Source organism: Falco cherrug, chromosome Z, assembly GCF_023634085.1.
Source record: "Falco cherrug isolate bFalChe1 chromosome Z, bFalChe1.pri, whole genome shotgun sequence".
Taxonomy (NCBI): domain Eukaryota; kingdom Metazoa; phylum Chordata; class Aves; order Falconiformes; family Falconidae; genus Falco; species Falco cherrug.
This window is the reverse complement of record NC_073720.1, coordinates 16,463,391-16,490,790: the sequence shown is the minus strand read 5'-3', so window position 1 is coordinate 16,490,790 and position 27,400 is coordinate 16,463,391. Positions and strand designations below refer to the sequence as shown.

Below are 27,400 nucleotides of genomic sequence, written 5' to 3'. Positions count from 1 at the left end.
ATTAGAAATACAAAGGCTTCATTAATATAAGCAGGAGGAAAAAAAAAAAAGGAAAAAAAAAGCTTGTACTCATTAGCACCGTGCAGGAACATCATTACCAACACAATGATGTGCATCTACTGGAAAAAAACAATCTTCTTGGTGGGGGGGTGTGTGTGTGTGTGTGTATGAATGTATGTATGTATGTATGTGCACATGTGCATGTGCCTATTCTTCTGTCTACATACTGTATTTCATGAGGACAGATAAGCTCAGAGGCAGATAAGAGTCCAAACATGTTTATCCTTTATCCTTCCTTTCATGTGATGGTTGCAAACTTAGTATTGAGAAATTAACTCCTTGCCTGGTGAACATTTTAACCAAAAATCTACTAACAAACCAAAAATAATTTGAGAGATCTCTGGTGAAAAAGAACCTTTTCAAGAGAAAAAAAAAAAATCATAAATTTGCCCAAGCTTACTATATTCAGTGACACTCAAAATTTTTCAGTCAGCTCTATTCAAATGCTAAAGTAACCTGTCAGTTAAGTTCAAGAGGTCAAAGTTCATCCAGATCAAATCTGTAACTTCCTTTCCCTAGCATTCCCCCCTGTTCCCAGTACAGGAGCAGCATTTCCTCCAACAGTAAGCACAAGACAGTTTTCTCTGGAAGAAAAAAAAAATTGGGGAAAAAAAAAAACCACAGAAGAGGAAATAACTTGATATGGGCCAAGTAGAATAGACATGCTTTTCTGAGACAAGCAAAACCAAAAAATCCACACCCAGTTAGGCATAGGCAGACTTAAATTTAGGAAAAATAAATACTGTCAGTTCCCTGCTTTTATTCCCAGTACAACAACTGCTGCACACGAAGGATAAATGTGAGTTCCCACAGCTTTGCAGTCTGGGCTGAAAGAGGTGGTTAGAGAAAATAACAGATGATACAACATGAAGGCTTTAGGGCATATCTCGTTCTCTCACCTATAAGGTGATGGAAGAAAAGACAGTCAAAGACTATAAGAAAAAAATCAAGGCAGTAGTGTACAAAGATGCAGGGAATACTCACCCCGGGGGAAAACAAGAACAGTTTCTATTATTGTCAGACAGAGACAGAAAAAACAGGACAGATGAAGACCAGTTCTCAGTTATAACTTCTGTCTTCTCTTCATGCTACCTAGCCTTTCTAGTCCTTCCTAGAAGCGGATATAGGGTGCTTTTCTGTACTTAGGTAGTTGACAATTCAGCACAAACCCTGGTTTGGCTGTACCTGAGCTGCACTTGCTCAGCAGCCACGTCTCAGCTTTTTACAGTAATGAACCACCTGCAAATGGGTCAGTAAAGCAGGCATAAAATTTCTCACCAAAATGACTGTGATCAAATGAAAGCTTCATCCATACTAGTAAAATCTGTGATGAAACAAAGGAAGCTGTGCTAACTGCAGGCAGCAGCATGCCTAACCAGGCTGCCCTGGGGGTTTACAACCTCTACCCGTGCAGTCCATGAGCTGGGGCAGGGAAGAGGAAGAGGCAGAGGGACAGGACGAGTTGAGGGAGGGGAGGCACAGCACCATGCTTGTAAGTGTGGAGTGTTTGAGCCATGGGATGAGATACATTAACTCCATGAAGTGCGGAGATTAACTTCTCTTGCAATAGGTGCCATCTAGAGAAAATGTTTCTGGTTTCTTTAAAGCCTAATCCAAACCTAAGCATTTATCTGTGACCATGCCTATAGATTTTGCTCAACAACAAAAGAAGGACACATACAAACTATATGAGTAATTAAAGTTCAGACTGCATCTCTCTTTCCAAACAGGGCCATATGTATACCTACAGAACTAGGGTGCTCAGCATGCAGGTGACCCACCCACCCTAACCTACCTTTGGTTAGGGAATGAATTCCAAGCTTCACTTGTGAGAAATTCCCACTTCCTATTTCTCCTCTGACTCGATAGAAGCCAAGTCTCTTTCCCAGGGTTAATTCTTTCACAACTTTTTCATTCTGGGACATATCCTGCATTAGTTTCTCAAATGGGGTCAGCCTGTGCTGCCTGCCCTCTTCATCGCCTCCATAGCACTCTGGATGCCCATCGTCTTCTCCACTGTCCTCACGATGCCACTTGGCATAGCGATGTTTTCCAAGAATTCCTCCATTCACATATCCTGTTGTCATAGTCTGTACAGTAATCACTTATTTCCCCATTTAACAAGATGGCTGGATAAGGAGTTTAAATGAAATAATTCTGTATGAATATGCAATCCTGTGCATAATGGACACAGTGACAAACTTAGCAAAAAACCCAACCAGCTTACTGAAGGTCCATCTTTGGAAGTTATTTCAAAAACAAATCCAGCATATCTACATATTGCAGTTCTGTTCAAAGCCAGAGATAAAACTGGAAACTGTTTACATCCGTCCCTGACTAACAGATTTAGTATATCAGGATCTTAATCTACAAGGTAAAAAAGGCTTTGCAATTAAAACTGTAAACTTTGTGCAAGAAAGCGCCGAGCTGCTCACTGTCTATGCAGTACATTTGACACATGCAAAACATTTGACATGAATTTTCAGCCTTTAGCTTGCTGCTTTGAAAACTAACTTGATATATAAAGGTCAAACAAATAGCTGATTAACTATGCTGAATAAATCCAGATGCTTCCAGTTCATTTTGAATAGCTGACCTTAAAAGGGTAGTCCTTCTTGACTTTGGTACCAATCCAAGAGCCGAACGTAAGGTTTGCCTTTGATTCATTCTTCAGCCTGTGAGCTTGTCACTGTGCCTTGGAAATGTCACTGTGCCTTGAAGCCTTGCTGTAAAAGGTTTGTTGCTGCTCTGTTTCCTCCTCAGGGCATGTTTAACAAAGCAACTGATCCCAGAAGATGACAGGAAAAGCATACTCTGTGCAGCGGGCAAAAGAAATGCTGTGCCTCAGTATCCCTGCCAGTCACATGGCAGGACAATACAGGATTAAGTAACTGCAATGTCACATTAACCCTCCTTTATTTAGATGAGCTTTCTTTAACGCCTTGAGCCTTCTCAAAATTTTGCCAGACGTATGGTGTTCCTAAGCAGACAGATGAAGAAAGTCATTAAAACATTTACATAACAGCATGACAGCACACCACATACCATTTCACCAACTTAACTCTGGCAACACAGACGAAGAAGTCTTCATTCTAAATACACAAGCAATCACATTTAAAGCAGTAGACTATTTTTTTCTTTACCTTCCTTCTTTAACCTTGAAAAATAGGAGTTGATCAGCAACTGCTAATCATGCAGCCACATGCCTGAGGGTGGTGAGCTGGGCACGAAAGCCGAAGGTTGCAGTGCTCACCTCCCCTGCTCTCAGCACTGCCCAGCTGACAAACGGAAGGCATCTCACTGCCACCCTGCACAGATTCGCCACACTGAGGGGAAGAGAATTAGACAAGTAACTCAATGCCTGGAGCTTAGGGAAGGTAGACAGTCACCTAAGGTGCCACACTAGAAGAGGGCATGTGACACTGACAGGTGGGGCTGCCCTCTAAACCCCAATATCCAGTGTAAGCAAGAGGATGAGAGGCCAAAGGCACTGCATACACAAAGAAAAGGCAGCCGGTGGTGATTTCATTAAATGGGAATTGCTGCTTCTCCAGAGGGGCCGAGGCAACAGACCCAGCCTCTGGGAAGCTCCTCCTTGTCCTGATGCATGTGAGTGATTCTGCAAGTCACTTCACCTCTCCATACTGCAGCCACACTGCCAACAGCTCTGCCCAGGGGAGGTAGAGAACCTGGCTTCTCCTCATCCTCAGGGTACAGGAAGGTCCGTCACTTTTCCCTGTCACTTCCCTGAGCCAGGGATGCTCCCTACCGTGCATACTGCAGACTTACAGCTGACACAGTTTATAAGTGGAATGGAAGGAGAATGTACTTGTTCCAGGATGCCTTTGAACTCTTAGTTACTCTTTTTGGTTTACTCTCGTTTGAAGAAAAACACAGTTTTCATGGTTGACAGAAGTATAAAACAATATTAAATATTCATACATTATTCTGTGGCTTTAAATAGAGTCAAACTCCTGACAAATACTGTATGTGTGCAACAACTGTTGGCCAAATCCTGGGGAGGGTGGCAACTGAACAAAGTCTTCATTATTCTGCCATCAAACCAGCCTCACTTAGCACCAAATATTCCCTCTAACTTTTCCATTTGATACCAGGGAAGAAACATCTATGTGGAAGGATACCCCCTCCCCAAACAAACCAAAACCTCACCTAAATCCAAACCTTACATTCTCTATTTGTTCTCCTCCATTTGGAGAAAGGACGATTTCTTGTAGGATTGTCTAAATTCTGGCCCATAGTTGTTTTCTGTTTTAACCAGTCTCACGTCAGAATTTTAAGGGTGTTTTAGGCAACAAAAAGCTTGTTATATGAAAATTAACTGTATTTCACAGTTTTAATGGAGGCCAGCATGCTGGCAGAGCAGGGCTTTTGGAAGCCACTTGTCTGCTGTACAGCACCACAGTGGTTCAGGTATTAAAGAGGCTGAGTTCTGTTCCCATTCTGCTGTTTGGTCTTCAGGAAAACTACAGAGCTCAGGTTGTCCCTATGAAAAATCTGGAAAACTCCATAAGCAATGTCAGATGTTACAGTTACAAACAGTTACAAACTGTTACTTAATTATCTTTGGATGGGCAGAGACATCCTCATCACCTTACTAAAGAAGAGGTGTAGCTTATGGCTATAGCCTGACACTCCAGAGTGCCAGGTATGGACAATTCTGCTCTTTGCAGAAGCAGAAACAGAAACACAAAACTGCTACTAATGGTGGGGGGGAAAAGCCCCCAACAAACATGCCAGGATGCTCTGGATAGCTGTTTTACAAATGCCAGCCTATTCATCATTAGAAGTCACCCAGCTAAAGACCATCTTCTTCAAAAATCATCAGAGCCTTTGCAGTTAACTGGCTGTACAGAAAGGGCTGACTGTGTAAGAAGGATTTCCTTCAAACAGACCTATACAAGCCCCTCCTGAATACATTTGGCAAAGGCAGAGAAGGCAGCTAGCCCAGTCTATGTGAACATTTAGTATCACAGAGACAAACACACCACATGGGAATGCCAGGACCTTGTGGGGACAGAGGTGTCAAGAGAAAGGCAAAACTGCATTAAGACATCAGCACATGGTTCTTCCAGAATTTGTCCCTGCCAAATTTCTCCTGGGGCTCAACATGCTCTTTTTTAGGGCACAGCCTACCACTAATCTCCCTTTCAGGCTTCCCACTAATCGTCAACCCTGCAATCTCCTGGCACTTGGCTAACTGGCTAGGTTTCCCCTGTCTTTTAAGACGAGCTATTTCAGTAATCTTGGTGTTAGCAGAATGTATACCATCTATTTATGGACTGCATTCCTTCCTGTAATCTAAACCAGTACAATCCACCCTGATATCACACAAAAGGGCACCGACTGCAAAGGAAAATAATTCTAAGACAGACAGGAGAAACAAGGAAATCAGAAGTCATCCAAATACAATGATTATATTTTTTTCTCCAGTCTGGCTGGCTGGTGACCTGAAAAACTTTAGGAGAATTTATCTGACCAAATTATTACTTTAAAAAAAGAAAAAAGCAAAAGAAAAAAACACTTAAACAAGCAACATAAGACAGAGTGAATAGATGTATCAGTCCTTAAGACCTCTGCCAGCCCTGCTCGTGTTTAACCTTGGTTTTCAAATATTTCCAGGTACTGACATTCTGGTCCTATTCTACAAAGTGCTAAATACCCTCAGGCTTCAGATGCAGGCTCAGCTTAAACCCTGGATCCTAGCTCTAAGGAAATTTAGAATGAAAGGAAAAAGGATCAAACCAAAAGAAGAGATCACTGGATATACAGACTTTGATTCCTAAAATCCCATCTTGGCAGGTATGTAAAAGTGACCTGGTTTTAAGAAGCTTTGAATGGAGCACATGGAAACATAAAAACAGCAAGACCAGGGCTCCCTCCAAGCACTGCGCTTTGCAATTTGGTCTTTTTTATTAAGCCTGTCTATCGGAGAGGCAAAATAACATTCAGCTTTGTGTGCTTAAACTTCTGCAGTTCCTTTTCCAGTGAAAATTAAGGAAGTCACACTGGATGGTCTCCTACTACTCAAATCCTGAGTAACTGGGGGGTTTATGAGGATGCCATTGGGTATTGCAACACATTCACTAGAGTTCCCTTTTCAGCCCCTCTGCTGTCTAGCCCAAGGATTTTGGAGTTATTTCCCTAGGGTAGGGAATTAGCTTGATTTGTTTGACTCCCCTTGAAGAACAGCTTGTCTCCTGATTAGTATATTATACACACCACGAGCCAACTGTGGAACTGAACAGAATTTGAAGCAGCAGGGATTTTTTTTAAGTCGTTCATAAGAAAAACATTGACTTTTTTTTAACCATAGCTTTGAAAGTTCGGTTATTGCAAGGAAATAACAACAACATAGCATATTCCTATGTTTAGAAGACTGATCTTTTATAAAAGATGAGAGCCCAGCAAAACTCATGGTGATGAGTCCACAAGACCTTTACCACAGACTGAATATGACACAAAAGATCTACTGTGCAGACACACACCCTGTTCATCAACACAGGGAAATTAATAGCTCCACTTCTGTACTTCTACTCAAGTAATACTGATTCAGTGCACAGCTGTGGTGGCCAAAGGAAAGCGATGTTTGTTCAAGGTTTGCCCTGACCACATTTTTTGGATTTGAGTAAGAAGCACTCTCAGTGTTATTTCTGTGAATGCCAGAAAATGGAGTGACTATAAAATACGCACCCCTGAGCTTTTGTATTGGTTGTTAGAAAAAAAAAGATTCCAAACACACAATATAGCACAGTTACAGGCTGAACGCAGACCTGTATGTTCCCAGCTCAGGTAGGAGAAAATATGAACAGTGGCTGTGGAGAGTTCCAGAAACAAGTTGCTCTCTCTGCCCAGGCCCGCATGCCACCCATTTCAGTACATCCCAGAATTACTACTGTTAGTTAGCATAGCATTCAGTTTGCCAATTATTGTTTGATGAAAACCAGATGTGATCAACATAATTCTTGACCTTATAAATATCCTTGCTAAGACACATTGTTTTTCCACACATGGAATATTAACATACGCAGCAATCCTGGCCAAGGCAATATAAAAAAACACTGAACACACTTTTATAGCCATGCAAGTACAACCAGTGTTGTGCCAGATGGAAATAACTGTTGTTTAGGACAATGAAATGGGAGATAGGCCATGTACAACAGACTATGCATAAGCTCTATTTGCATTTTCAGTTAAATGAAAGCCTATCTGTTAAACACAAGATGATACACCACAAAACTGTAAGAAAATGACTGTAACAGGTGCTATAGTGAGTTAAGCACTCACTCCTTTTATCACCTCATTTATCACATTGTACATGGTGACAAGGCACAATGGTACCAACATGTAAGTGACTACATATGGGCCACACTGTAATAGCAGATCTTCCGAGGGTCTGACACAGCACTTGGAGGGCATGTCACCTTCACCTCTTCCACAAACCTCCCAGTGCTGCCACACAACAATGTGCAGGCACTGGGATAATCCAGTCACTTCTGGCAAGCTGTGTCAGCACACTAACTAGAGTCAAGTCAAAGCACTCTGCTGTCCTCTGTGCACATCTTAGACCACAGATGCAAGACTACCTTCAAGATGACAAAGTGAAAGAGAAGGCTAACAAAAAAGAATATGAAAGATCATGTACTCTCTCACTGCTTTCCTGCTTTCTATTCTTTCCTGCTGCCCATTGCTTGGTGAAACAGAACACGAACACCTTCAATGGCTTCCATGCAAAACCTCACTGATCACCACAGAACCAAGAGGGGAAGCAGGAGGAGGTAAAAAATGGTTGTATTGTACTGACTACTTCGCAACAAAAGGCCTATTCTACATGCTGATGCCAACCCAAGAAAATAAGAAATCCTGATGTAAAAAGGGAAAAAAAAGCCAACCAAAAATCTCCACCATGGAACACACTAGCTCTAGCCCACAACTTATAACACAATTGTAACTAAGAGGAGATGACAGTGAATGTTGTAACCTAAATTCAGAAATTTAATAAGCCTGAGCCCTGCATACTGAGGCAGAATACAGGTGGATGCTTGATCAAGTGTCCTCCCCCAACCTCACCAGGCAGTCTGAAATCCTCATCTTTTGGGTTGATCCCCCACTCATTCTGGGACAGACTCCTAAAGACAAACACAGATGTTTCCTTGATGGAACCTGAGCTCTGACTAGCCAGCTCCCACAGCTGCTGACTAGAGACAGGCAGAAGCACGGAGAGCACCACTCCACACAGGTCACCATGGTGGAAGATTATATATCCAAGCAAGCTCCCATGTTCATTTAGCCCAGCTTCCGTCTCACCAGGAGCAGAGAGAAGAAATAGAGGGGTTTTCCTAGGTGTACCCTAATCAGTGACCCACACCTAAAAGCTCTCACCATGATCTCTAATAGGCATCACTGGCTGTGTCCAGGGAGTGCTACAACCTGGCCCACAGAAAATCACCTAACAGGTGGACCATCAGGCTCAGCCAGCATAAGCACAGCAGCAGCTCAGAGAAGTCCTGTTGGGCTACTGACAGGCAGTCCATGCGGTACTGGTGTTGGGGCACAGCACAGACTCACCTTTCCACCTCCCCAAGTGTTACCTGCTGACAGGCTGGAATAAGCTCTTGGACAAGAGCATCAAGGAAGACAGGCTGCACAGACCTGTCAGTGTTGAGATGTAACCCCCAGTCCCAGCTGAGCTGATGCCAAGTTGGGTACTGCCCAGCTGGTGTAGTCTAACATCAAATCCACAGTCTGCAGATGCATGGGGTATATTGAAAAAAAAATAAATGCACAACAATCAAGGTAACAGTAACTACACTAAGCTAATACATTAGACCTGTGAAGTAGAAACTAAAATATGGGGGGGGGGGGGGGGCGGGGAACCTTTTCATCCTTTTGCAGATCTGCATGATAAAAACAGCTAGAAAGAGAATTAATTAGTCTTTGAATTACACAGAAACTTACATTAAAAGCAAAGACAAAAGAAGAATTTATTAGCAGAACTCATTGATTTTCCAGGTCTTTGAAATACATGGGAGGGATTAATTTGAAGTCTGACTGTATTTTGAAATAAAATTCACCCTCTCAAAATTTTAACCTGGCCAATCTCTTTTATTTCCTTAATGAGGTGTAATAAATATTGGTCAATTTGCCACAGAATTGTTCTTCCAAGGTAAAACTAGCTTCCATTAAACATGTACTCTGAGGCAACAGAGATGCAACAAAGTCTTTATTAGCCTTTTAAATAACAGGACAAAATTTATATCTAATTCAATTACTTCACTAAAAAATGAATTTGATTCATAGGCTTTCAGCAAAAATAAAATAAATTCTCTGGAAAAATCAAGCTATAGTACAAGAATTAAGATGTAGGCAGTACTTTGAGTCCCACTGAAATCACTGAGGAAATCAGTCTTTACTTATTTCAAGAAAGTGACTGTATATTTAGAAATCACCCTGCTGTTATTTGCAGGAAAGAGAAACCTAACGTGTTTCCATACAAGTGAAAAAGGAAAAAGAAAATGTTCTGGTTTATAACGTCTATCACAGTTTTCTTTCACTCTTCCCCACTTATTAGATGGGCTGTAGCAAATAGAAATAACTCTGGTTACCTTTTACAAGGTAATCAAATTTAGTTGCATCAATATTATATGCACTCCTCAAAAGTACTATGTAGTAAAAGCTTAACTATTCATAAGGCAAATTTTAAATGGAACTGGGCAGAAGATAAGCAGTTGCTATTATTTTCCAGGGAGGTATTTGGAAAGATACAAATCCTGCATTGCACTTTGAAATGTACTTTATACTGCCTGGCATTTCCAGTTTTTCAGAGTAATGTCTGAGACACTTGAGATTTATCCTGAATCAACATTAATAAAACACTGCATTACAGTAATTGTATTACTAAGCCTGACTAAAAGAAGGTGTAGATGTAGACATACAATACCCACATAAAAGTGGTAGGAGCCACAGAGAAACAGAGCAACACCATAAAGACTGTCTGCTTGGTTTTACAAATGCTGAAAAAAATACCTTGAAAGTGTCGTTGCAACAGTCCTTGCCAATTTTAAATGGCTCAAAGTGACTGCAGTACTGAGAACTTTTAGAACATTTAAAGAAAAAAAAAAACCCAACTAGAAAGCAAGACACATATTTGTGCTTTTTATCTAATTGACAATTAGACTGGAAATCTCTAGAACCTATCAGAAAATAACACTGAAATGGGAACCAGTCCCAGCCACATTTCTGCAGCAATATATGAGCATGCCACCTTCTCAGACCAGTGTGGTCCTCTCACCATGATGACCACTCACTCCTCACACCAGCTCCTGCCTCTGAAACTGTATTTGGACACCATGTACTGACAAACCTCTGCACCACGTCTGCCATCCTTAAGCCCTCCCCAACCTTTGCAGGCACAGAGCCATGCAGGAGAATATGCAGAAGCTCACCAGAATCACTGAAGCGTCAACTAACCTCTGGAAACTGCTTAATGCACAGTAAGTCTTCAAGACTCGGCAAGAAGCTTAGCAGGAAGTGGTCTGATCTTATTTGGCATCCTGCAGGCTATAAGTTACTAATCACAGAATCACCAAATGGCCAGCACTGGAAGGGACCTTGGGAGATCATCTAGTCCAAGCCCCTGCTAAAGCAGGTTCATCTACAGCACACTGCACAGGATCGCATCCAGGCGGGTTTTGAGTATCTCCAGAGATAGAGACTCCACAGCCTCTCTGGGCAGCCTGTTCCAGTGCTCTGCCACCCCCAAAGTAAAATTCCTCCTCAGATTCAGGTGGAACTTCCTGGGTTGCAGTTTGTGCCCATTGCCCCTTGTCCTGTCACTGGGCTCTACTGAAAGGGGCCTGGCCCCATTCTCCTGACGCTCGCCCTTAAGATACCTGTATGCATTGATCAGATCCCATCTCATTCCTTCTGCAGGCTAAACAGGCCCAGCTCTCCCAGCCTTTCCTCAGAAGGGACATGCTTCTGTCCCCTCATCATCTTCACAGCCCTTTGCTGGACCCTCTCCAGTAGTTCCCTGCCTCTCTTGAACTGGGGAGCCCAGAACTGGACACAGCACTCCAAATCAGCCTCATCAGGGCTGAGTAGAGGGGAGGCTTACCTTGCCTGACCTGCTGACCATGTTCCTCCTAATGCCCCCCAGGATCCCACTGGCTCCCTTGGCCACCAGGGCACACTGCTGGCTCATGGGCAACTTGCTGCCCACCAGCAGTCCCAGGTCCTTCCCCGCAGAGCTGCCTTCCAGCAGGTCAGCCCCAGCCTGTGCTGGTGTGTGGGGTTGTTCCTCACCAGGGGCAGGACCTCACACCTGCCTTTACTGAACTCCATCAGGTTCCTCTCTGCCCAACTCTCCAGCCTGTCCAGGTCTCACTGAATGGCAGCGCAGCCTTTGCCGCTGATCACGATCCTCCGAGCTCTGCCATTCAGCCAGTTCTCAGTCCCCATCACCATCCACTCATCCAACCCACACTGCCTGAGCTTACCTATGAGGATGTTGTGGGAGACAGTGTCAAAAGCCTTGCTGAGGTCAAGGTAGACAACATCCACTGCTCTCCCCTTGTCTACCCAGCTGGTCATTCCATCACAGAAGGCTGTCAGGTTGGTCAGGCATGGCTTCCCCTTGGTGAATCCATATTGACTACTCCTGGTAACCTTTTTGCTCCACATACTTAGAGATGACCTCCAGGATGAGTTGTTTCATCACCTTTCCAGGGATGGAGGTAAGTCTGACTGCCTTGTTTCCTGGCTCCTACTTGTTGCCCTTTTTGAAGACTGGAGTGACATTGGCTTTCCTCCAGTCCTCAGGCATCTCTCCTGTTCTCCATGACCTTTCAAAGATGATGAAGAGTGGCTTGGCAATAACACCTGCCAGCTCCCTCAGCACTCAGGGGTGCATCCCAATGGGGCCCATGGATTTGTGTGTGTCAGGTTTGTTTAAGTGATCCCTAACCTGATCCTCCTTGACCAGGGGAAAGTCTTCCTTTCTCCAGACCTCCTCTCTTGCCTCCAGGGTCTGGGAATTGTGAGTGCTGGCCTTGGCAGTAAAGACTGAAGCAAAGAAGGCATTCTGTAACTCCACCAGGGCATCCACCTCATTCAGCAGCAGCCACACATTTTCCTTAGTCATCTTCTTACTGAGGTACTTGAAGAAGCGCTTTCTATTGTCCTTGACATCCCTTGCCAGGTTTAATTCCAACCAGACGTTAGCCTTCCTCATTGCCTCCCTGCATGCTCTGACAGTGTTCCTATATTCCTCCCAAATGGCCTGTCCCTTTTTCCACATTCTGTAAAATTCCTTCTTCTGTTTGAGTTTAGGTACAAGCTCCTTGCTTATCCATGCAGGCCCTCTGCCCCCTTTGCTTGTGTACCTCTGCATATCAAAGAAATGCTGCCCATTAGAGACCCCCTCCCTTTCACTGGAGTGAGAATAGAAGTGAAATTAGGACTGGTATTTTTAAAAATAGGATCTAGAAAAACAATATAATGGCAGAAAGCAACATTCAAGACCGCCTACTGCAAATTGAACTGTTCTCTCATCTTCAGCTGCTCTGGTGCATATTAATGATCCTAAGCGAGGGATACTAACCCAAACAAGGTGAAGCACAACTCTAGTTTTACTCTTCTTTCACAACTTTGGCTTCAGTATTGCAGCTAAATGCTTTGACATTCATCTCACTAAAATAAACCTTTTTTTTCTCTTCAGCTTGTCTGGGTTTGGAGCCCTGAAAAGTTCGTAATATTGTCTCTCAAACCAAATTTCCAATACAGTAGTGTGTGTTGAAGAGCCTGTAACCCAACACATTTAGGCAAGTGGCTTGTCCTGTTGCAAGGATCAGTAAAGGAGCCAGGGTTTGAGGGCAGGCACAGAACAATACTCCTCTGGCTGAGAAAGTGCAGAAGAGGAACACCTCAGAGGTTCAATCAATACCCAGCTTGTTTATGATCCACTGAAAGCCAGGGTGATGCTAAAAAGTTGCCACATCCCAAATGCCTAAAAACATCCTTGTTTTCACACTTGAACAGCAAAAGTTTTCCTGACCTGAATAAATGTTAATGCTAGTAAATCTGGCTAGCATATAATTTCACTAATCTTATTGAGATTCATTGAGTATGTGTCCTGGACCATGTACAATTAGTACTATTATTTTTGTCAAACTGAAGACTTACATAAACTGCACTCCATTAGAAAGAATAACGCAAATCTGAGTATCCAGCAGCATTAGGAAACCAGTCACTGTTCTTTCCATTTAATTTTTCTAATTAAATCCACTGGAAAAGGAACTGTTGTTCCAAAGATTTTTGGAACTGCTAAATACGTATTATGTGGCATTTGAGCCTCTGTACAAAAGTTTGTAAAATTTACCACACAGAAGACTGCAAAACATGTCAAAAGCTAAGACAGATGATACTCATTAACATTTTAACGAAGTAACACATTCAGTGCTCAAGACTGGGGACTAGATTTTGACAAACCTGCAAAAATGGAAATTAAGAATAAACCAACTCTACAGTATTACACAGATACAAATTCCCTTCTGTGATTTCAGGAAGTGTAGGTTCACTAATAGAGCAAAAAGCCAAGATATGCAAAAGTAGAGCATTAAGTTATTTTAGGACATCTTTAAACCATAATATTCCCAGCAAACATTTGCTCCCCCTGGTGCAGACAGTTATGTGGCATCTCTCAGAACCACCATTCACATCCCATGATCCAAAATCCCATGTTTATGCTAAACTCTGTAAGATACTCCAGTTTCTCACCTTCCCTCAATTTCCTCCTTGATGAAATCTGCAAGAGAATTTCAGATTAGAATCCAGAAATGTATCTGAGAATACAGACACCCAGAAGTCTATAAGCCATTCCTATTAGACTAAAGTTCTGAAATAGCAATCTATTTTTAAATAATGACAATATAATGCTTCTAGCATTTCATTCACTGACTAATCTATCCTGGATTTCCTTAATGCTCAACCCCTTTCTAACAGCCTTCTATCAACAGAAGAAAAGACAGCTGCCGGAGTGCAGCAGAACTCAGTGATGGGGAAAAAAGCTCTCAAGTTTCATTTTACTGTGTGAAGTGGAAGAGAAACAACAGGAAATCAATCAGTGGAACTAGGTCAAAATTAGTGTTTTAAGAAAAAGAATGAAAAAAGAAATAAAATTTAGAGAGTAAGAATATTATAATAGTTTGCACTACTTTAATGGTGATAATTGCTTGAGAAAGATTTTTTCCCACTTATCGTTATAATTAAATTAGAGAATCTATTGGGAGGGGGTTTTGTCAAGATACTTAAGAATGAAACTGCTGTTTAAGTGGTATGCACATGAAATTATATGCCAGCAGGAAAACATTCTGACAAAAAAGAGCTGATTTTGTAACCATACTAATACTTTTGTATAATAATAAAGGCAACACACAGAGTGTGCTGTTCAAATGGCTGCACATTTAAAAATATAAAGTTATAAGACCTGCTAAGGTTTCTAGAATAGCTTTTGCAAATAGAGGAAAATAGGAACAAGAGATACAGAACCACCCATACAGATTTTCCAAATTCAGCAAACGAACACCACAAGGTCAGCAAGATGAAATGAGACAAGAAATGCTTAACATTGCCCATAAATCTGAATGAAGTGCAGCTGACAATCCAGAAGGTCACATTTTCTCAGGACAAACTCTGGCTTGGCCAGGTGCTGGACAGGATGGCAGCCTGGGCATGGCCAGAGCCTCTGGCAGTAAAAGGCCAAGTTTCCACATGATGGATGCATCACCCCTGAGCTCAGAGACATGATGGCAACTCTTTTCTTGAAAAGGGCATCCTTCCACCATCCTGATTATTGTAATAATGCATGGTGAAGAACTGTAAACTCAAGACCAAAACCTTTTATGCTTCACAGCAGTTTACAAATTACATTATGTCATTTTAGCACCACAGAGTGATAGCAGAGAGCAGGTCTGGAAACGAAGACATACAAAGAGTTGCAGTATGTGCAGTAACAGATAGCTATATTTACAGCCAAGCAGGGACTTTGACTTGTTTGATCCCTTATACCTTCAGTCTAGAAACCATGTTCCACTAAGAGTCCAAAACCTCTCAGGAAGCAGACTCACGATCAGCTCCTAAAGAGACGTATTGGAAGCAATTCTCCAGCAAGCAGCTCAGAGTAGACAGGACACCGTCTTTAATTTTGACTGAGGATGTACCACATGTGAACAGAGTCAACACTGCCTTGAGCTAGAACTGCCTGCTTTACTGGCACTAAGCTTTTCAGCCTCTAATGTAAAGATTCTTCCAGCTCCTCCAAAGCTTGGTCTCCGACTGAACCTCCATCAACAATATTTACTCCCCTGTCTCTCTATGGCAGCAGCATTTCTCAGTGCCACAGCAGTAGGTGAGAGAGAAAAAGAAAGAAAATGCGTCTCTTGCATCCTCTTCATAAATCTAGCACTTAAACCCAGATAATCACACCACTTAATCTGGTGACAACATGCAGAGCTCAACAGGAATGGAAAGAGTTTATTCTCATAACCTCTAAATCATACGGCTGGCATGAATGAACAGTTTCTCGTCACTGTTTACTAGAAGAAAGAACTTCATCCATTTTTGTTTCTCATTTGTAAACCTGGGGGTAGCACAAACCACTTAAAAGGCAAAGATATAGTCATTTACCACAGTGATCATGGTAGTACTGAACATAAAAAACAGAGAACCATTATTCTGAAAGCCTGCTCACACCACAAAGCCAGCATCAAACCTGTATCTTGCACTCGCTACACTCTCCATATAGAACTCCAGAATTTTTCACAGACATGATACAGAATTGAACATATACACCAGTTGTGCAGATTGTTAAATCAAAAGCAAAGCAAAAAGACAACCTCTCCTTCCATGCTGTGCTTTCTTCTTGTTTGTGACTTACTGCTCACTCTAGGCAACGTCACAGTTCCTGTTTACTACCCTGATGACGATAATCCTGACACTCCTTTAAGTTGTCTTCCTTATTTTCTCATTCTAATAAAAAAAATGCACAAAATTACTGTTTGTATGTATAGGTTACTTTGGAGAAGCAAACAGGTTAAGCCAAACAGCTTTAGTGAGTTGTTAGTGTATGCTTAAGACACACACACACAGATGACCACAAAGTTTCATAAACTGTGGGAAATGAACTTGGAAGATTGCTGGAGGAACCAGACTACTAGCCTGACGGCTGAGATGCAAACAATGGAGTCTCATTTCTGATGAAGACTGAATCTGTTCAACTTCTCTATTTTTTTACCAACATGGAGTTTCTCACCATGTAAAGGAGTCTTAGCAATACATTTGCTAATTATGAACTCATTGTATCACAACACTAAATTTAAGATAGAATTTTGCACTTTGAAAAGTTCTGTAACATTACTGAAGCAGATTAAAAACATTTATACTGGGACTTTTAATACGGCCCGATGAAGCTGAGTTCTCTTCCTGCAGCCCACATGAGAATTCCAGTTCTAGAAAAGTTTTCTTTCAATTATTATCTTAGAGTAACTTAGATTTTTAAAGTCTAATTTCTTACATACTAATTCAAGGAAGAGAAAAAAAATAATGTGAATAGAGGCATTTTTTCATCCTTCCTTAAATGGTTTCACCAGATGACCTACTGTTTGCGGTCCAAAATTCAGATAAAACACAGACATCTTTTGAGTGTCTCCTTATTCCTCCTCTACTGAAACACATCTGTCAATCTCTCTATTAGCAGAATGTCTTAGACATATGAAAATTATGGTAGTAGATGTAAAACTTGCCTACAAATACAAACAGAATCAGAGTCCGAATCAGCTTTAAAATTCAGAAGGCCTTGGCAGACAGTACCTTTTCACAGCATTGAAATCCTTTACATACACCATGTTGTATTTACTGTTAGGAGAACTAGTGGAGACTAAAACCAAAAGTGAACTCTCACTGTTAAAGCTGCCAAATTTATGGAGTCTTCACAAAGCACTTCTGAAAGATAAAATTTCTGTGGAGGTGTATTGCAACTAATTGTCATCTCAGACTCTTCTTCGGCACCATTTTGTGTAGACTACCCACCAGCCACAACCTCAAGGTCATTGTTGAACCTGCAAGACTTCAAAGCCCAGACACATTTACTGAATGCATTCTCCAAAACTAGCTCTGACTTTAAACTTTTCTATGCATTCCTCCTCACATTTGCAGATAATTACACTCGTCTCTAAGGTGACCTGAACTGTGACATCAAATCAGAAGAAAGCCTTTCTCATTGTGTGGACACACATGTCAGAGAAACATCTACTCCTTCAACAGAAGCAGTGAAATAAAAGTGGTGTCAGATGCAAGTGTGTAACCTCAAATGTTCAACTTTTTTCCCCTCTACTAGAGCCCTGAATTCAACATTTCCATTTCACATCCTGATTCCAAATTCAACTAAATCTTACAATACACCTATCACACAGACACATAATTAGGCGGGTAGCCACCACAGACTCACATGTGCAATATCCAAGGAAAACCACTAATTGCTAGAGAACCGGGGGTTGCTGGAATCCCTTTTCCCTTGTCAGCTCTGACCACTATTGAAGCACCCACCGCTGCTATCACTGGCTTTTCACTCCTGACAAACTGTCAGTGCTTGTTCCTCACTTGCCTGAAGAGAGCAAAGCATGGAGTGGAGGTCAAATGGAAACAGCTTCTCCCATTCACTCCCAGGTGTTGTAGAGCCAAACAGCTGCAGCACTTTCCAACTAAATATTGCTGTCACTGTGGGCAGCACATACAAAATCATTTAATGTACTCATCCAGCCATACCAATGCTTTAATTAATAAGAAGTTCTCAGGTCAGACTGAACAGAGGAAAAATAACGAAGAAGAAAATCAGGAAACTGCCAAGACAGGCTTTTCTCTGAAGGAAAAATATTCTGCCACATCACATATGTTAAGGAAGCTACATTGTCAGCTAGTGATGCACTGGCTATACTTTTAAGTGCCATTGATACCAATATCTTTTCCCTATGAATAGCATAAGAGTCAACATTCCAAGTGTGGTGGATTGACCTTGGCTGGATGCCAGGTGCCCACCAAGCTGTTCTATTGCTCCCCTCTTCAGCAGAGCAGGGCAGGGAGAAAGTATGATGGAAAAAACACTTGTGCATCAAGATAAAAGCAGTTCAACGAAGCAACAGCAGAATATGTCATTTTCTACTTCCCATCAAGCAGGCAACGTTTGTCCACTTCATGAGAAGCAGGGCTTCGGTACATGTAGCAGTTTGCTTTGGAAAACAAATGTTGTAAATAACAAATACACCCACCTCCTCCTTCTTTCTCTTGGCTTTTATATCTGAGCAGATGCCATATGGGACGGAATATCCCTTTGGTCACTTTGGGGCAGCTGTCCTGGCTGTGTCCCCTCCCAAGACCTTGCCCACCCCCAGCCTACTGGTGAGAGGGGCAGGGGGAGGTCGGGCAGGCAGCTGGGTGCTGTGCCAGCGCTGCTCAGCAGCAGCCAAAACAGCGGTGTGTTATCACCGCCTTTCTGGCTACCAGTGCAAGCACGGCACTGGGGGGTCTGCTGTGGGGCTCAGCCAGACCCAATACACCAAGGCAGTTTCTTTTTTTGTAAATGCCTCTGATGTCGGTTATGTAGAGCAGGCAAAGACAATTCAGTTTCTTTAAAGAACCTGAAATTATTCTACATCTGGACTAAACCAACTTTCATATGTTTTCAAACAGAACAAACAAAACCAACAGAACTTAGGTCAGAAGGGCTACCACAAAATAGCCTCATGACTGGAGCACCTACTCAGACTTGGTGGTGTATCTGACTCCCGGTCCTAAACCATGAAGGTTTTCAGATGCAGCCTTTCACCACACAGAATGCTGTCACTGCTCAACTATTGTACAGGCATGCCTTGAAAACCATAAGCAGCATTAAAGCAAGTTTCCAAAGGGACAGAGAGGGAGAACAATTCATTGACTGTGATGCAAAGCTGTACAGTAATTTATATATGAAATTTATACACCAGACTTATCACCCCTTCATGTGAAGAAAAGTAAAAAAAATAGTTTCTCAGCATCAGGCTTGTGGGAATAGCTCTATGCAAGATACCCAAATGAAGTAATGTGATGTTTAGCAAGAATTACGCTTCAGTTAAAATGCATTTGTTCTGAGTATTGAGTACAGAAGTTTTGGGAACTCCAGTCTATATTCCCATATATATTCAGTGTATTTTGCTTGATGACTACACTTTCCTGTGAAAGGTAAAGCTAGTTTCTAAGTGTGTCTTTAACTTCAAACTTTCATTTTTCTGGCAAACACCTCCTCAGGAGGTTGTCAAATCCTGGGTCACCAGAGACAAAGAGCAGCAAAGAGGATGACATAATCCACATCTGGGAAAAAGGCCAAACCCAGCTCTTACTGATACTCCAGCACTTTTGATTCTGAAAGGAAACCTGTATCTTTTTTTCTGCTTAGCAAGATACCAGCTGTTTCAAGTGGGATCAAGCAGTTAAAAGGGGTCTAGAACACAAGAAACCACAAGGAATTAAAAAAAAAAAACCTCAAACACAAAAAAACCCCAAGGAAGAATAAGCAAAAAGGCTTTGAAATAAAATAATTTTTAAAATCTTCATTACTGATGCAAGACGCTGTCAATGTTAATTACAAGAGAACTGCTGTCAAAAGAAATCTCCACCAAATGGAGCTGATTACACTTCAAATTAAGATAAAAATCTGTCTTTGATATGCTGCAGAAGAGCTGACACTTTGCGTTAGCGCTACTTTTGAAATGCTCTCCTTTGATGTTTTTTAAAATTCAGGTCCTGCTAGAATCTGAAAGTTTTTCAAGATGTCATGAATGTCCTAAGCCTTAGGGGAGCCCTCCATGTGTACCCCCAGCCTCTAGACGACACCTGTAGAAATGCGGTTCTGTGAAATATGAGTCCTTAAAGAGGAAAGTGCAGCTGCCCTCTCCTGTTGCTGCATCAGCACAAATAAAGGAAGCCTACACTGAATTTAGTTCCTTCCAAGCAGAAAGATGCAATACATACCCACAAAGATCTGCAATGCTTGTTTTCAGTGCAGTGGTGTAGCAGTGCAACGTACCCATACGTATAACAAGCTATGGACCATGAGACAAGGGGTAAGTTGTTGGTAAATGCCTTACAGCCTTTCCAGGCAGCTCTTCACAAGAGTAGAAAGCACGACACTAAGGAGTGAGTGATGACTCCTGGAAAACGCAAATCCCTGTGCCCTTGTGGCATGCACTTTGGTAGCTCAAACAGCCTCGTGCAACTGCTGAGAGTAAGTACTAACGCTCAAGGGATTTACTGCCTGGCTTATCCTAATGCTGTGCTTTTCAGGAGGGGATAGAGTTGTACAGTAGAGGCCTAAACAAGAAGCAAGCACAGCATATACCATTTGCTCTGAAGTTTTAGCTCTTTACCCAGACAACCTGCACACATTATCAGCAGCTACAATCTTGCGCTTCATGCTCTTCATAACGATGGTCTTATGAAGGTAACACCAATGAGAACCTACTGAAATGGAAAATATGAAAGAGCAGCTGACATTGTGTGCACAAATTAATATTTACACCTTCCAGGCCATTAGAACCTTTTAAACACTATTTTCTCTTTCACTCCCAAAACTACTCTCCAGCAAGACACGTTAGAAATTCACATCAGAGCTACAGAGAATTAAAACAATTGTCCGAGAACTGTTTTCTCCTTCCACCCCATTCTTAGAAAGAAAACCCTAATTGTAAATGTAGAAACCAGAATTTAAGAAAAAAGATTACAAAATTTCATTGCTTCCCACCCTCTACTTCCCTCTGCAATTTAAGGTAGGATAGGAGCAATCACTTACAGTAGCACACATCTCAGGGTATTTCCAAATGTCAAATGTAAACTATATAGGAGAAAAACATATATGCAAACACAAGTATGTAAAGAATACCAACACCTTAAAAATATAATAAAGAAATAAATCATTGATACATACTGTGCTCCAAGAGAAGAACTAATTTAACAGGGTGATAAATAGTTGTCTGAAGGATAGATATGTCCAAATATGTTACAATGAAGCAAACCAGTAATTACAAAATCAGGCCTTTGGGCTGTGGCATCTTAGTGCCTACCAGCACCCAAAAGGAAACAACACTGACACAGAGAAAATAACCTTACAGTTTTTTATTTACAAAATAGAAACTATAGAGCTAAATCATACCCTAGACTTGAATACTGGTGCTGCGAGAGCAAACACAGGCCTGGCTGCTGCACGTGGTGACCCATGGCCTCATGGAGCCGTGCAGCTACTGAGGTGATGGGTCTACAGGGGCATCCAGAGACTGACCCTCATTCCAGGCACAACCCCCAGCTCAGGAGTGAGGCTGTAAAACTGTGAGACTGTTCCACCATATGGTGTAGGAGAGTTGGGAGCAAAATGATAGGCAACCTCTCTTTTTTTTGAAAAAAAATTTGTACATTTTTTGAATAATAAATGTATAATCTATAAGGACAAAAAATCAGCAGCAAGATCAAGTTACAGATGAAAACGTGATATTAATGGCTGACAGTTGAAAGTTTTTTGCATTCTACAGATCTAAATCAAGTACTTCATCAAGAATGTTTTCTTATGCTTAAGGTCAAGAAAATAAAAATATTAAAATAATTTACACTTAATAAAAATGAATTGTTAATGAATTAATAAAATTAACATGGGTATGAGATCAGTGATGTCTGTATGCTTTGTGGCTGAAGCAAACATTGTGTGGGCAAACACAGTGGAAAAGGCCGCCTAGAGGCATCCTCGGGAGCCTCAGGGAGAGCAGCCCAAGGCCACCATTACACAGTGTGGCATGACACCCCAGGGAAGTTGGTGGAGCGGGGAAAGAGAGAGGACTTGCAAGCTTTATCACCAGGCTGGGGCAGCAAGCATATAAACTGTTTCATAATGTTCATTCCTGCTCCATTTGTTTCACTGTATTTATAAAACCAAGACTTATTAAATGCTAATGAAAACGACCCACCTGGATTTATACACTGACTACTCATTTTAGGTGTTTCATTTATTGATGCTGGTAAGGAATTAGTTCTCCTCTGATGCAATTATGCCATGCTTGGCCAGAGAAGTGGAACTTTATTTATGAGCAGAGCCCCAGGCTCAATTCTACAGTGTAGGTTTTGTACTTTCTGAATATCGGACAAGACATGAGTGGACAGAGACTCCAACTTGACCTCTGAAAAACCAAGTTTCTAAATAAGGATTCTCTAGAACCTGCAACCAGTAAGAAAAAACAACTTACATAACTCTGTTGTGTATAAAAATGGAACCAAAAATGAGAAGTGCTGGTGGACTCTCCCTCTGTAACTATTAGAGCAGTTTCATGCTCTCCCTCTCAGCCCAGAATTAACTCAATTCACAGTGGCCTAGCAGGACAGAGAAGACAATCGCCAGTATGGTCACTTCCTCCAGGACTCAGAAAAGTTCGTTCTTTCAGCTGTGCTGTACAGAAAACAGCATTATATATGAGCCTATTGTGGAGGAGAGGCCTGTCATTTTACACAAATGCAGCATCACAAAGAGGCCGCCTTGCACACGTGAACTGGACCTGGCTACCTTGACTTCATGAAAGCTTTCACAAACACTGAAGTTCATAAGTACAACTCAGCAAACTATAGGAAGTACCATGGAAATAATAACATAGTAATTGCAAAATAATAAAAGAGGGATCAATTATTGATCCTCCACTGAGGATCAATTCAAACAAGGAGTAGTTCTCCTGAACTGTTTAGTGCCAGATGAATTTTCAAGCAAGCTCCAATTGCCTTGCAGGGAATACTGATGTTTTTCGCATTTTGGAAAGTCCTTTGAGATTAATGATTTTCTCATTTTGCAACAAAAGTTTTAAAAGTCATGACAGTATCAGCACTCATTGTTGTACAGTGCAATAACCAGATTATCTTAATGAGGACCTGAAGAGTCCTTAAACTTGTGATACAATCTCTAAAACAGAAATGACATAATAATTTAGGCTGAGAACAATGACTTACTACAAACACCTGAAAAATGCAGGGCTTGGGACAATAAGCCAAGTCATGCACTGCTATTACAGCAACAAATTGCTCCATTGCTTAACACAGTGTCTTTCCTAGAGGATTGGAAATGCATCAGTTGGACTCTGGGCACTATTTTAAAAGAAGGAAATGGAGAGCATTTAAACCAGCTGTTATATAGCAGCTCAATATTGATGATCTAATTTGCAAACTGGATTAAGCTGCCAGCTGCATGGATTTATGGTTGTCATGACAACCAGCAGAAAATGTATCCCACTAATCCTCTCAGCAGATCTGTCTCTATGCAGCATTAACAAGACTTATCACTAGCACAGACATACATACAGTGGTTTCACTGCAGGTATCTAGATTGGTATAATTTCTTGACTTCCTCTGCATCTTAAAGTATCAATTCAGAACCAGGAGGAAAGAAAGGCTCAGCTTGTAAATGAATGCTGGAAGGAATGGAATATCCTTGGATGTTGTCTGAAATGCATAATTTCTTAGAAAATATTAGTGTTTTCCAATTATTTTTCCAGGGTACTGAGTGGGCAAATATGTATTTATTTTCTAAACATAATAAAGTGACTATTACCCCATGCTTTCCACATTAGGCAGAGCCCTCTCAAGCAAGAGACATGCTGTTGTCTATTCTGCTGTTACCTTTCTCAATAACTTGTTTTCCTTGCAATAACGAGAACAGTCTTTGGTTTTATGCTTCAAGAAAGAAAGTCAGGAGGCTGGACAGTGTTTTCAGTTCCACTACTGGCTGCTTGCAGACTTATTTACTCTGTGTAATCATAATAACATATAGAAAATGAAAAAGAAAAAAAAGGAAGAAGAAAAAAGCCATTCACTTACTTCATAGGAACAGCCAGAGGCTGAGCTAATCAGTATTTGTCAAGTGTCCTAAAAGAGAGCTGTCTACGCATGAAGGACTGCTTTTATCCAAACACACAGAACAGTCGAACAGTCATGCTGGAGATTTTCTCAGTGTTAGCTGAGAGTTTCAAAGGTTGAACTTTATTCTCTGCCTCATAGTAAAAATCAGGAAGAGAAGCAAACACTCCCAAATTCTAAGGCTTCAGAATAACACCAGAGGCCAAGACTGACCATGCAAAAGTTGGGTTAGTTCCACCTGTAAGGGGCTAATCCTATCACTTGTCAGTATGGTTCAAATTCATGTGCTTTCATTTTTTATGTTCCCCACTCCAGTGTAACTTTACTTCCAAAAATAAAAGAGCAAAACCCCCAAATCCCCCCCCCCCAAAGAGCACCTTTTGAACATTTATCTTATAACCTATCTATGTCACTCGTGCTTCCCCCAGGTGAAGTGTTACAGCTGCCATGTTGCTGTATCTGCTTGGGTCAGCACTCCGTATCTTATGGAGCAGGAACTTGCAACAGCTCTGCTCCAAAAAGCATCTCATTTCCGCAGTGGTGAAGTCCAGAAAATCCTCCCATGACGTACAAGGACCCAAAGAAAAATCCTTTTTAGCAAAGGGTTAATTGATCAGTTTATTGTAACAGGGCTATAATATGAGCAACCAATTCTCTTCCAGTGCACCTTAATTGCCTTGAAAACATAATCACCAGATTAGAATGTATGATAATGAGTTATTTGTATTTGCAATAGTGCAGTCCCTGTGTTAGTTTACAAAATATTTTTGAGTATTTTCATACAACAAAGCTAAGGACCCCACAGCTGGACAACATTTTTTTAAATACCCCAGAAGCTGCAATATTTGAAACACTCTCAAAAGAACCCAAACAAGTAACTGTAAGAATAATAAACCGGGCATATTAAGGCATCTTTAGTTCCTAATTCCCAAAGAGACCAACTGCCTAGGACTACTAAAATCCTGAGGTCCTTGCATCTATTTGTGGGGTAAGCTACTATTTAGGAAAGAAGCACCAGTTGAATTAAAGGCACTAGAAGATGGATGACAATATTTAAGTGGATAGGAAAAGTAAATTCAACCAATGCGCTCATTTACAGACATGGGATCACTCAGGCCCTAGAACTGGTTTAGATCTGAGAAAATATTTAAAAAGAAACTACCCAGTGCAAGAAAAAATACTATATATGTATAAAAGGATACTTTTTAAATTCATGTTTTTAGACACACATGCACAAACATCCTTCTCTTCCTGAAAATGAGTGCCTGTTTTCAGTTTTCCTCCTGAACTCTGGTGGAGGACAATCTAAACTCACTATAACACACGTGCGCCCATGAGGTCAACAGATCCATTTGGTGTGAGTCAGTCAAAATGTCAGTCGACACCCTTAAAGGAGAGTCCTGAAACCACAAATTTCTTGTGACACCCACTGTTACACGTGACAGTAACTGTGCCAGCCACTCTAAAGCCATATGAACAGATTACACTATCTAAAGAATAATACCCCAACCCAGAAAGCACCAAAGCACGTCCTGACTCCTTCCATGGAATTAGCCATATATTTTGTATGTTCAGCATTTCCGTTGGACTGGGGTATTTTGTGGCTTCAGAATGTGTTTTGGCTTTAGGCTCCCATGAAGTCCTAGCATAAGGAGAGGGGGTTGCACGTGCCTCTCAAACAACCTGCACTTAATAACAATTAAAACCCACCGCGTGGGCACCCAGGGCCGCCTCTGCATGCGCCCAGTTCCCGCCGCCAGCGCCCTGCTTGAGTTAGGTGTTTCGAAGAAAGGTCAGAAATCTGAAAAATGTGGGATGTTACACCAGTAGCGTTATCGAGAAAGATAATTCCCTTTAGCCGGTATTCTTCCTCTAGGCAAATCAACATACAAACAGCAGCGGCAAGCTGTTACTGAAAGGATTAAGCCTCCTCCAGCAGCAAAACCAGAGGCTCGAGGGGAGGCTGGTTCACCCGGGGGGTGCCCCCGCCGAGCCCCGTTAGGCGCAGGGAGGCCCAGGAACGAAAGCTGGGCGAGCTCCCCGGCACAGGCTGCCGCACCCGGCCGCGCTGGAAGAGCCCGTACCTGAAAGCCGGCTCCCTCCCGCCGCGTCCGGCCCCAGCTCCGCAGGCCCTCGCCGCCCCTTCCCGCCGCCCAGCGGACCAGCCCCGGCTCGCGGGCCTCAGCTCCGCCGCGGCCCCCACCCGCCGCCCGCCATTTGCTCCTGCCAGGCGGCCCGCCATTTGCCCGCCTCCCCCCCTCCCGCGGCAGAGACGGGCTCCCGGCCGCACCGCGCCCCTCGCCCGTGCTGGGGAGAGGCGCGGGGCCTTGCGCGGCTGCCGGCCGCCCGGCTGAGGGGGACGGCAGCCGCACTGAGGGTGAGGGCGGCCCGTGGTGAGGGAGGGCAGCCCCGCGGAGGGAGAGGGCAGCCCCGCTGACGGGGATGGCAGCCCGGCAGAGGGTGAGGGCAGCCCGTGTTGAGGGATGGCAGCCCCGCTAAGGGGGAGGGCAGCCCGTGCTTGGGGATGGCAGCCCCGTGAAGGGAGCGGGCAGCCCGTGCTGAGGGAGGGCAGCCCCGCGGAGGGAGAGGGCAGCCCCGCGGAGGGAGCGGTCAGCCCGTGTTGAGTGAGGGCAGCCCCGCGGAGGGAGCGGGCAGCCCCGCGGAGGGAGAGGGCAGCCCGTGCTGAGGCACCACCGCCCCCTTTCCCGCCAAACCTTGGACAGCTCCGGCGGCGGCGCGGCAGCCGGCCCGGCCGGCAGGCACAGCACCCCGCACCCCACTGACACCCTTCGGGTCCTCCTGTCCCCCACGCTTGAAACCTGCACCCCAGGAGCTACAGGCTGCACCTCCCTCCTGGCTGAATTCAGGGCTTTTAGCGGTACCAGTTATTCCCCCAAAAGGCCGCCAGCCCTCACGTAAAGGAACGGGAAAGACAAGCCCCAGCAGAGGCAGCTGCAGATGTCAAGGCTCCAGGTAGCAGAAAAACCCGGCAGGCAGCAGGTACCAGGGGGCTGTGGGAGCATCTCTCACACCTGCACAACACCACGACGAGGACACGAATCTTAGGCACACTCAAAGTTGAGTCCCGCCACGGCTGAAGCTGCACTAGGTCTGAACTGGTTAATCAGGAAAGGGCTCCAGCTTCTGCTGTACCTGCCTGAGCTGGCAGTTGTTTGACAAGCTACAGATTATTTGTATTTTTGTTATAAATGGGTTGCTTTCATTTTAAAATTACTTGCTAGCAGAAAACACTACAGCTGAACAACAACAACAACAAAATCTAACAACACATAACATTTTCATGATAATCCCTGTAGAAAAGATACTTCAACCTTTAACAATAAGCAACCAAGTTAAA

General features: G+C 42.8%; 1 protein-coding gene across 2 annotated transcripts in view; it reads right to left on the bottom strand.

The window, feature by feature from the left end:
- The window catches only part of NIM1K (NIM1 serine/threonine protein kinase), a 31,906-nt gene extending 5,726 nt beyond the window's left edge, over positions 1-26,180 (bottom strand). The window contains exons 1-3 of one of the 2 annotated variants that reach the window (XM_055698695.1): positions 26,127-26,180; positions 2,657-3,040; positions 1,856-2,189 (exon numbers count right to left, since the gene is read on the bottom strand). In XM_055698695.1, the coding sequence (XP_055554670.1) occupies positions 1,856-2,147 (292 nt within the window). In that variant the 5' untranslated portion in view covers positions 2,148-2,189; positions 2,657-3,040; positions 26,127-26,180. The other variant, XM_005433751.3, reaches the window with a different exon arrangement.
- Positions 26,181-27,400: the final 1,220 nt, after the last annotated feature.